This window comes from Solanum lycopersicum, chromosome 12 (genome assembly GCF_036512215.1).
Source record: "Solanum lycopersicum chromosome 12, SLM_r2.1".
In the NCBI taxonomy this organism is placed as follows: Eukaryota; Viridiplantae; Streptophyta; class Magnoliopsida; order Solanales; family Solanaceae; genus Solanum; species Solanum lycopersicum.
The window spans coordinates 13,349,710-13,360,046 of NC_090811.1; the positions used below are offsets into that span (position 1 = coordinate 13,349,710).

General features: G+C 33.9%; 1 protein-coding gene across 4 annotated transcripts; it reads left to right on the forward strand.

The window, feature by feature from the left end:
• The first annotated feature begins 1,031 nt into the window (after positions 1–1,031).
• Positions 1,032–8,392, forward strand: LOC101247106 (nonsense-mediated mRNA decay factor SMG7-like). 4 transcript variants are annotated; one of them, XM_004251960.5, is made up of 8 exons: positions 1,032–1,323; positions 2,243–2,375; positions 2,591–3,193; positions 3,300–3,422; positions 4,718–4,950; positions 5,041–7,013; positions 7,129–7,270; positions 7,825–8,392. In XM_004251960.5, the coding sequence occupies exons 2-6, from the start codon at positions 2,304–2,306 to the stop codon at positions 6,989–6,991; spliced, it is 2,982 nt and encodes a 993-aa protein (XP_004252008.1). In that variant the 5' UTR covers positions 1,032–1,323; positions 2,243–2,303; the 3' UTR covers positions 6,992–7,013; positions 7,129–7,270; positions 7,825–8,392. The 4 variants fall into 4 exon arrangements, with proteins under 4 accessions (XP_004252008.1, XP_010314013.1, XP_010314014.1 ...); XM_010315711.4 differs by having other exon boundaries at positions 1,041–1,310; XM_010315712.4 differs by having other exon boundaries at positions 1,054–1,310; positions 7,120–7,270.
• The last annotated feature ends 1,945 nt before the right edge of the window (positions 8,393–10,337 follow it).

The window sequence follows — 10,337 nt, forward strand, 5'->3', positions numbered from 1 at the left end:
GAGACAACATTGAAAGCGTATTAAAATATATATGTACTCTTTCTCCTTTACTAAGATTTTTTTCCACAGAGTTTTTTCCTAGTAAAATTTTAACGAGGCATATTATTTATGGACATCCAAGAGGGAGTGTTATAAAAAAATATAATGTGGATGTCCACTACACTAAGAAGTTATTACATAACCTCCTCCATTATGAAGATAAATATAACCTCCATAACCTCCAACTTTATAACCATTAACTTTTGTAACCTTTCACTTTCATAACCTCCCCATTATATTCATATTAATGTCATATTTATGACTAACCTTTTGTATGCCTCTATGTTACACAATAAATAGATATATAACGCTTTATTTGAAAGTTTGATGAATACTTGGAATAATAAGAAAAACTCTCATCTCTTGTCTGCCTATTTCTATTGTTATCATCTTTTATATTTCTTGTCTTGTTTTACTTTAGTTTTACAACACATATAACCTTTGTTTTCTTCTCCGGATATCTTGCACAATAGGTTTGAATTATTATTTATCAATTTTTTTCTTAATAATTTAAAAAAGTAAAATGATAAAAAACAAATTTTATTCATATCTTGATATGCTTTATCATTTATTTTAGAACCGTCAATATGGGCTAAACCTGTTGGGCCGACCTGACTTAACCCCAAATTTTATAGGGCTGGACTACGATTTTTGTAGTCCATATAAGAAAGACTTTTTAGCCATGCCTGAATAAGCCTGTTGATTTGTGGGGCTATAAAAATATCATTGGGCCGGCCCGTAAAATATTGAAATATGTATAGATTAGTCCGGATGGGTGAGCTAGCTCATATTCACATTTCTAATTTATTTTGACTTTGAGTTCGTCAAGAACCAATATAATAGTTTTGAAAAAAATAATAATTGGATAAAAATAAGCGATTTCAGTAGGAAAAAAAAAAATCAATATTGGTAATTATAAAAATATTAGAGAAAAAAAAACAAAATATGAAAGGAATAAATAAATAAATAAATAAAAATTAAAAATAAAAGATAAAGACTTTATGATAGCCGTCTAAAGACCACACCAACGACGAAAACGAAAGAAAACAAAAAACAGAAAACTTTTTTCTGATGATGTTCATGTAAAGAGTCTCCTCTTCTTCTTCCTCTTTTCTCTTCCCCCTTCATCGTTTATGGCTTCAATACAGCCCTAAAATCATCTAACCCTACTAGTTTTTCAACTTTTTTTACCCTCTTAACCTAAATAATGATGAATTTTTTGAAGTATTTGGGAGTCCGAGGCGATTAGAACTTGGAAATCCTTAGATCTGGTTTGTATTTTTGGTATGAAATTTATTGGTTATATGGTTTGATTTTGTTGGAATTTTCATGGGTTAATTTGGAATTTTTGATGTGTTTTCATGTATTTGGTTTTGTTAAAACTTTTGGAGGGTTTTGTTTATCTCGTCTGGATCGGTTGTATTTGAGGCTATATTGTTTTATCCTTGATTGAAAATTTGAAAATTATGCTTTATATGTAAGGGGAGAATGATTGCGTGTGGCAGATGGTGGCGAGTATGATTGTGATAGTTTTCTGTCTTGTTGTTGTTGATTAAGGATTTTTTGTGGTTTAAGTGGATTCTGATTTTGTCATAATTTATTGGAGAGAAGCACAAAAAAATATGTTTTTTCCAACTATATCCTTGTATTCCACTTCTTAATTGTGTTAGTTTAGTAACCTACCCATTACATTTATTGATTGATATCTTAGTGAACGTCAATTTTGCTAAGGTGACACTTATTTTGGGATGGAAGGAGTAGTTATATAAATTGAGTGTTTTGAAGTGAGTATGAGAATATGGGGCTTAAATGATGGTTGTAACAGTGTAAGCATTTTGCTGTTTTAACCCATTAAGATGTATTGATAATATATTGATTATTTAACGAGTTTGAAGTGAATTTGGAAACAAAAGGAACTTGGTGAGCTTGGTGTTTATAGCTTAAGATTTGTGCTTTTCTACATATTAAGGTTGGACATTGTATTTCGGTTAGGTATCTATCAAAAATGAAATTAAACACTCTTAGCATGTTGATGGATGGTGGAAATATAGCATGAATAAGTGAAATGGATAATTAACCATTATGAGATTCATGTGGTTGCACTTACGTGCAATGTATTTATGCTTTGATGGGTATATGGATGCATATCATTTTCCTTTTTTAAATATTCCTGCTAATATCTGTTTGGTATGTGGTCCTACAGGTTAAATGTCTTGGTGTTGCTTTCCGAATTATTTTCGGGGGACATTTTGTCCACTTGATGGATGATGACCATTCCAATGGATAGTAATTTAGACCATTCATCTCGGGAGCGAGTTCAGTGCCTCTACAACAAGGTTGGTGTATAAAAATACTAGGTGTTTGCTCGTGTTGTGTTTTACTTGTAAAGCTGCCAGTTGAACATCCATTTAACGACCATATTTGTTGGCAGTATAGTTGCAAGTTGTATCTATTTAGATCATCTTTTTGCACAAAGAGCTACTATATATCTGCTCGTTTAAAAAATGTGATTGACATTTTTTTTTTCTTATCTTCAATTTTTATTATAAAGAATGTTGAGTTGGAGAATAAACGGAGAAAAGCAGCACAAGCTAGAGTTCCTTCTGATCCAAGTGCATGGCAACAAATGCGAGAAAACTATGAAACTATCATCCTGGAGGATCATGTTTTCTCAGAACAACATGAAATAGAGTATGCCTTGTGGCAGATGCATTACAGGAGAATTGAGGAATTGCGGGCACACTTCAATGCTGCTGCAAATTCTAGTGGGACAACAAATGGGAAAGTTCATCCTACTAGTGGACCAGATCGCATCACAAAGATCCGAACACAGTTTAAAACTTTCCTTTCAGAAGCAACAGGTTTTTACCATGATTTGATGCTAAAAATTAGGGCCAAGTATGGTCTTCCACTGGGATATAACTCTGATGATCCAGAGAATCAGATTCCTTCCTCTAATGATGGTAATAAGTCTGTGGAGTTGAAGAAAGGATTGATATCCTGCCATCGTTGTTTGATTTATCTTGGTGATCTTGCTCGGTACAAAGGCTTATATGGTGAGGGTGATTCTAAAGCTCGTGATTTTGCGGCTGCTTCGAGTTATTACCTGCAAGCTTCGTCACTTTGGCCTTCAAGTGGTAATCCTCATCATCAGGTATTTTCCACAATTAAAGGGCAAGATGAATATTGATTAATGTTCATATAAAACGGTTTGTTTCTGAGTTTTCTTGTTGTGGTGGCTGATTGCCTTGTTTACTCAGCTTGCAATACTGGCTTCCTATTCCAATGATGAGCTGGTGGCTATTTATCGCTATTTCCGCAGTCTTGCAGTAGAAAGCCCTTTTGCCACTGCAAGGGATAACTTGATCATTGCATTTGAGAAGGTAACCAACCTATCTTTGAGGTGACCCCCCTCCCCCTCCCCCTTCCTGGACCAACTTCTTTTGTAGGGTCATGTCTACTAGATTTGTTCAGTACAGACTGCAGACTGCGATCTTAAGAGTGTAAGTAGTCTATGTTACTCATAGGCAGATGCAGGAAAAGTTTAAAAAACAGTAGTTATTTAGAATGAATTGAATTATGTCATATATTTCTCTTCTACTTATACTTATAAGAAAAAGTCATCTATATCTCTTCTGTGTGTTTGTCTTAGAACTGTCTCGATGCCATTGCAAACATTTTATAGTAGTATGGTGCTTCTTGTGATACATTATCATAAATGATTTTGGTAAAAGCTAATGATAATGTACTTTACTGTTAAAGCAGACAGTATTGAAGTTTTATGCAAAAGAAAACCATAGACCGGTCACAGGTGGTGAAGTTGGTTTGTTGTTGGAGAAATTTTAATTGTAAATTATATGCATAGAGCTGTGTTTTATATTTTACTGTGGTTTGGGCATTGAGTTTTTCCAGTATGTTTGATAGTGCAACCTTTACCAGAAAGTATAAAACCAAATTCATACCCCAAAGGTACGTGTTCCATTAAATGCCTCTAAAAATCGGTCAACATTATACCCTACAACTAACTCTCAATTCACCTCTTGTCAAATAGAAATCCCAAGTTGCATTCTTCTTTCCTTATCACATTTACTCCAATTTTCATTAACCTTTTCCATTGAATAAAGCCTCATTTACTCCAATGGTAAAATAAGAGGAATAGTGTTATTTATTTTGATTTTATGAAATGATAATTATTAATAAATATCTATTTTTACTAAGGACGCCATTTATATAAATATAAACTAAGGAAGTAGCGTTTAGAGGTTGAGTTGAATTGGACCCATGAGCTAGCGTAGCCCACACGACCTCCTTGATTTGAGCCAAGTCCATGTTAGTTCAAGTGAAAATTGGAATTACTCATAAGCTCTAATTTTTAACATTTTGTACTACTTAGTATTTGTAGGCCTAGATAAATACTAAATAAAGTGTTGGATTAAGCTCTCAAGGCATTGAATTCATTATGTGGAGAACCTCTTATTTCATTTTGATTGGAGAAGTTGAACTCTATTAATATCAATACATATTATCTATTCATATGAATTGCCAAGGAGGTGTGCAACCCATAAGTTTTGGGTTTCTTATACCCCTAGTGCAAAATATTTATATATTTATTTTTCTGAGATGTTATTGGTAAATTGTAAAATTTGTAAGCAGCGGCTTCTGTGTCATCTTTTGGCAGAACCGTCAGTGTTACACCCAGATACTGGGGGATACTAAAGTTCCCTCCACCAAGGCAGTACCTCTTCGCACGATTGGAAAAGGAAGAGGTAAAGGAGAAACGAGGCAACCGATGAAAGATGATAAGGTTGAAGCAATCTCAGTCCAGGAAAAAGCTTCTAGTATGTCGGACATCTTTAGAACCTTCTCCACGAGATATGTTCGACTGAATGGCATTCTTTTCACTCGCACTAGGTATTTTTCCTGTCCATACTCTAATTGAGTTTTCTATTTGAATATAATATAACAATCTGCTGATATTGTTCTTTTGCCATCTTTAACCAGCTTGGAAACATTTGGAGAAGTGCAGTTGGTGGTTAAGAATGATCTGCTCAAGCTTCTCTCTTCTGGGCCTGATGAGAAGTATAATTTTGGTACTGACGCTGCCGACTGTAGACTGGCTATTGTGAGGATTGTGGGTATCCTGATATTCACTGTTCATAATGTGAACAGGGAAAGTGAAAATAAGTCTTATGCTGAGATTTTACAGAGATCTGTTCTTCTACAGAATTCGTTTACTGCTGTTTTTGAGTTCATGGGTCATGTTGTTGAGAGATGTGTCCAACTAAGTGATCCCACCACAAGCTTCCTTTTGCCTGGTGTTTTGGTGTTTGTTGAGTGGTTGGCATGCCATCAAGATGTTGCGCTTGGCAATGAACCAGAAGAGAAACAAACGACAGCTAGATCATTTTTCTGGAAGAACTGTATTGCTTTCTTTAATAAGCTAATGTCCAGTGGGTTCAAGTTTGTTGATGACGACAAGGATGAAACATGCTTTTTCAATATGAGCAGGTATGATGAAGAAGAAAGCGGCAATCGTCTTGCATTGCCTGAGGATTTCGAACTGAGAGGGTTTCTACCTCTTCTTCCGGCACAACTTATCCTTGATTTTTCAAGGAAGCATTCTTTTGGTGGTGATGGTGGCATCAAAGAGAAGAAATCACGTCTCCAGAGGATAATAGCTGCAGGAAAGGCCCTTGCTAGTGTGGTCCGTGTTGGAGAAGAGGGAATATATTTTAACAGTACGGCAAAGAAATTCATCATTGGCATTGAGCCCCAAGTGTCTGGTGATTATGTACATGGTTGCACAATGGAAGTTCCCAAATTAAGTGGTATTGGGCTGGTGAATCCAGCTGCAGGGCAGTTAACTGTAGGAGCTCTGCAGCCTAAGCAACAATTGTATGTGGAGTGTGAGGAAGAAGATGAGGTAATTGTCTTTAAGCCATCCGCAGCAGAAAAGCATGTGAATGGAAGCACTTCAAACATGATGGCCACGGAAGTTCCTGTTTCATATGTTGGTGCTGCCAATGTTCCTCCTCGCATTAGCATAACCTCTGATGGTCTAGGAAATGAGATGGGCCCGTTTTCAGCTGCACTTGATGGATTGATCACGCCGAGTGCTTTACATGCAAGTGTAAGGCCTCCCTCAACTATTGCTAATAACAGTGGCCAATATATGCAGCCTATTCAACCAAATACTTCATTGTGGTCCGTTCAACAGGATGCTGTTATGAATGGATTGGCTAGCTTGAACTTGATAGGAAATGATCGAACTATAAAATCTGAGTTGCAAGATCGTTCAGGAGTATTTCCACCTGCAACATATTCGATCCCTTTTCCACAGTCTGTCAATTTTAGCATAGCAAATAGCATTCCTGCGCAGGTTCCAGATGCTGCTATACCATCTAACTTCAGTTCACTTTCATCCTCAGTAGCTGGTATGGACAGCATGTCAGTAAAGTCTCCGTCAGTCACGTCAACAGGTATAAAGAAAAATCCAGTCAGCAGACCTCTTAGGCATCTGGGTCCACCTCCAGGCTTTGGTTATGTTCCTTCCAAAGTCGTGGATGAATCTTCATCAGCCATAACTATAAAGAATGAACATTCTCTTCCTCCTATGGATGACTATGGCTGGCTGGATGGATATCAGCTGTCTTCATCAAATCAGAGCACTGGTTTCAATAACTCCATTAATCATTCAACACAAAACTACGTCTCCGTGAGCAAGAGCAGTAGCTCAGTTGGGATGGCAAGTTTTCCTTTCCCTGGGAAACAGGTAAACCCCCTGCGTGTACAATCAGGGAATCAGAAAGGTCGGGAGGACTACCAGATATCTGAACAATTAAAACTGTACCATGAGCAACCTCAGCAACTCAAGAGTGTGAATCAACAATCTGTTGCACTGCCTCAGCAGCATCAAGGACAGTCTCTGTGGGAATGCCGTTTCTTCGTGTGATATGGATACGAGAGAATAGATGGTAAAATCCTTGTACCTTAAAGGAGAATTAATTTGATCAAATAAATATCCCATGTCTTTTTCTTTCCTACCCATGTATTCATCTTTCTTACATTTGGATGCTCAAGTTTTTCCAGGTTGTTAACAGTTACTGTGACGATGTCCAGCGGCCTGTTGCTAGGATGTTCAACCATCATATTTGCAGTATGGCCAAGGTTATTAAGTTTTTCTTGCAGCATGGATGGTCTTGGAGTGTTGCAGGCACTTGCTGTCGAGCAGGTATAGCCCTCCTCCCTCCTCCCTCCTCCCATTTCTCTGTTTCTCTTGGTTTTCCACTGTGCATTTGAGTAGACATACTTTTGACAATTTCTTATGATTCATCCTGATGATAGGACCTTTTTGTCTGGGTAGCATACTGAGAAAGTTCCCCCACTGTTTCCTTTTCTTCCTAGGCTAGTTTCTTTGAGCTTACTTAATAGTTGTGTGTTTGGCTAGTTGTCTGTATAAGCTTTGCTAATAGTATTTGAGACATTCCTTATCCTGTTTCTTTTTACTTCTATTGGGGGCTGATGTTGATCTAAAGTTAGAATCTGAATCCTATGCTTTTCTTATTGGAAGCCATGAACAATTATGATGTCTCTAAGCTATTGAATACCAATTTAAAATTCACTATCACTTTCTTTCCTGTTTGAATCTCAATGTTATTAAAGTTAATTCCTTGTTCATGTGTGCAAGTAGTTTACCCTCTTTAAATTCTCACTCACTTGAGGGGAGACCACAGAGCTTTGAAGTTGAAAGCAACAAATTTCTCACACTTTTTTGGGTGTATGCAGTTTGTGCCTAGCTCTCCAGACTGGACGAGTTAGACTGAGGTCAGTAGGTGCAGCAATTGGAAGCTTTGGAAGTAAGAACCTTGCATGGTTGGATGGCTTGCATGGTTGGTATGTCAGATTTTGGTGGATTGCTGGTTGCAGTCAATGAATGAGAAGCTAGTCTATCTATCTGATAGTAGATCACTCTTATGAAGTTCTTCTACATGTCATGATGAGCAGTGTCCAACTATTAAATGTCTAAAGTAGATATCTTGGCAGTTAACGTATCCGCTTGAAAGTTCTGCAATGGATTTTGCAGAAGATCATACCTATGGATTAGTTATCCGGGGAGTAACTATGGATGTTTGATGGAAAATAAGTTTGAGAATATGTACACACATGGTTATCTCACTTTTATCTGGTTTGTCGCACTGTCAACTAGTGACAACAAAATCTTGTCATGTATGTTATTTTGGATTTGTGATGCTTGTGATCCAGATTAGTGTCTGGTCACCTGTATCTTGTCGCGCCAGTTTCCCAGGCAGGGAATACCTAAACTATTTGTTTTGATGGAACACCTTTTATCTTTTGTTTCATTGTGTTGAGGCATTTACCTAAAATGTCTTGTGGCTTTTGTTTTCGTCTAGTCGAAGCAAGTAGCAACTCATGGCTTTATGTTAAAATGCTGCACAACTATCTAGTGCTTATGCAAGGGTGGAAGACATTTCATTTTAATAAACTCAAATATTTATTTAGACGTCCAAATGATTTTAATTTTTGAAATCTAGCATGTTTATCATGTATTGGAAAGTGACTCAAGAAAATATTAAATAAGATCGAAGGAAAAATTACTTAATTTCTAATTTAAAAATGTGACATATAAAAAAATATTAAATAAGATCAAAGGAAAAATTACTTAATTTCTAATTTAAAAATGTGACATATAAAGGGAAGGTGGGGAGGGGAGAACTTTTTTTTTTTTTTTTTTACGAACACGCTTTTGTTTTCTTTTTCATTTGATATTCAAAAGAAAACATTTTATTAATATTACCAATTGGATTGTATATATTTTGATGGTGTATATACTTATCATATATTAGTGTTACTAGAGTTGTGCACGGGCCCAACATGTCAGACATAAAATAAAATATTCTTTAAACTTTGTATAAAATATAGAAATTTCATTCTGTGTTTATTTTTTATTTTTATTTTATTTTTTTAAAGAAATTTTTTTAAAATATCAATATTTTAACATTTAAGAAGGCTTATTAGCAACATTTTTAATATTTAGTAGAAATGTCAAATTTTAGTTTATTATGTGTCTTATTTATGTTTTTATTATTTGTTTTTATAGAAAGAATATAATTATTTAATAACAAAAGAGAGAAAATCAAGCGAGAGAATATTTCAAAAAAAGGTAAGATCACTTAATTTTCTCATCAGTTACAATTTCAAATAAAATTTAAATTTTGTTCTTTTTTCTTTCTGTAGAATTTTTTACCTTTTTAAAATTATATTCATTCCTTAATATATTCTATTTATATTCATTATAGTTTTTTATTAGTTTGTATTCATTCCAACAGGTATGCCAAATGTATCTATATAGTCATTTAAGAAATATATTTGTATTCATATATTTTTTCCCTCTGTAGTTATTTTTTTCTTCAAAAATCTTGTATTTCGTATTCATTTCAATATGTATTTTATTTGTATTTCTATTTATTCTAGTTTTTATTTAGAATTTTATATAATAATACATAAAAATACAAAAAGTGAGAATGAAATATAAAATTGAAAAGAAATAATTGAATATTTTGTGTAATCATTCTTAAATAAAATACATAACTAGTTAACATAACTTTAGAATAAATACAAATTAGAAAAAAAATGTCAAATTCATAAACTATGCAACATAATTTTTGAACGAATACAAGTATTAGTTGTATACATACAATTTTTAAATACAAATTGAGAAAGGATACAAAATTATGATTTTTTTTATATATATAAAAAGACACTAATAGTATTTTGTTCTTCATGTAAATAATATACATATCTAGTTAGGATGGATTCGATTAGGAACAAATACAAGATTCATAACTATACAACATGAGTTTTTGAATGAATATAAATATTAATAGCATACATACTAATTTGAATATTAATTGAGAAAGGATACAAAATTTTAAGAAAAAATTACGAATACAAATACATAAAAATTTCATAGCATACAACACAAATTCAACAAACGTTCATTAATAAAATTTGAAATGTCATAGTCATATAAAATCAGTTCATAAATTATTGAATATCTACAAATGTGAAAAAATATAAAGGAATGAAAAAAAATACATTATCAAAATTAACAGAAACTGACCCCAAAATACAATAATAAAATAACAATTGAATACAAATACAAACTAATAAATATTGCACAATGTAAATAACAAGAAATTTACAAATATATTCAGTACAAATTGTTATTTAACTTCAACTCAACATGCAAAAATCTAAACGTGTAAAAAATATTTAAA

What these genes read in the sequence shown, in the direction of transcription:
- LOC101247106 (XM_004251960.5), top strand. Translation starts at nt 2,304, where the DNA reads ATGATGACCATTCCAATGGATAGTAATTTAGACCATTCATCTCGGGAG. An exon ending in TTCAGTGCCTCTACAACAAG is followed by an intron (nt 2,376 to 2,590) that starts GTTGGTGTATAA and finishes TTTATTATAAAG; the next exon opens with AATGTTGAGTTGGAGAATAA. An exon ending in GTGGTAATCCTCATCATCAG is followed by an intron (nt 3,194 to 3,299) that starts GTATTTTCCACA and finishes TTGTTTACTCAG; the next exon opens with CTTGCAATACTGGCTTCCTA.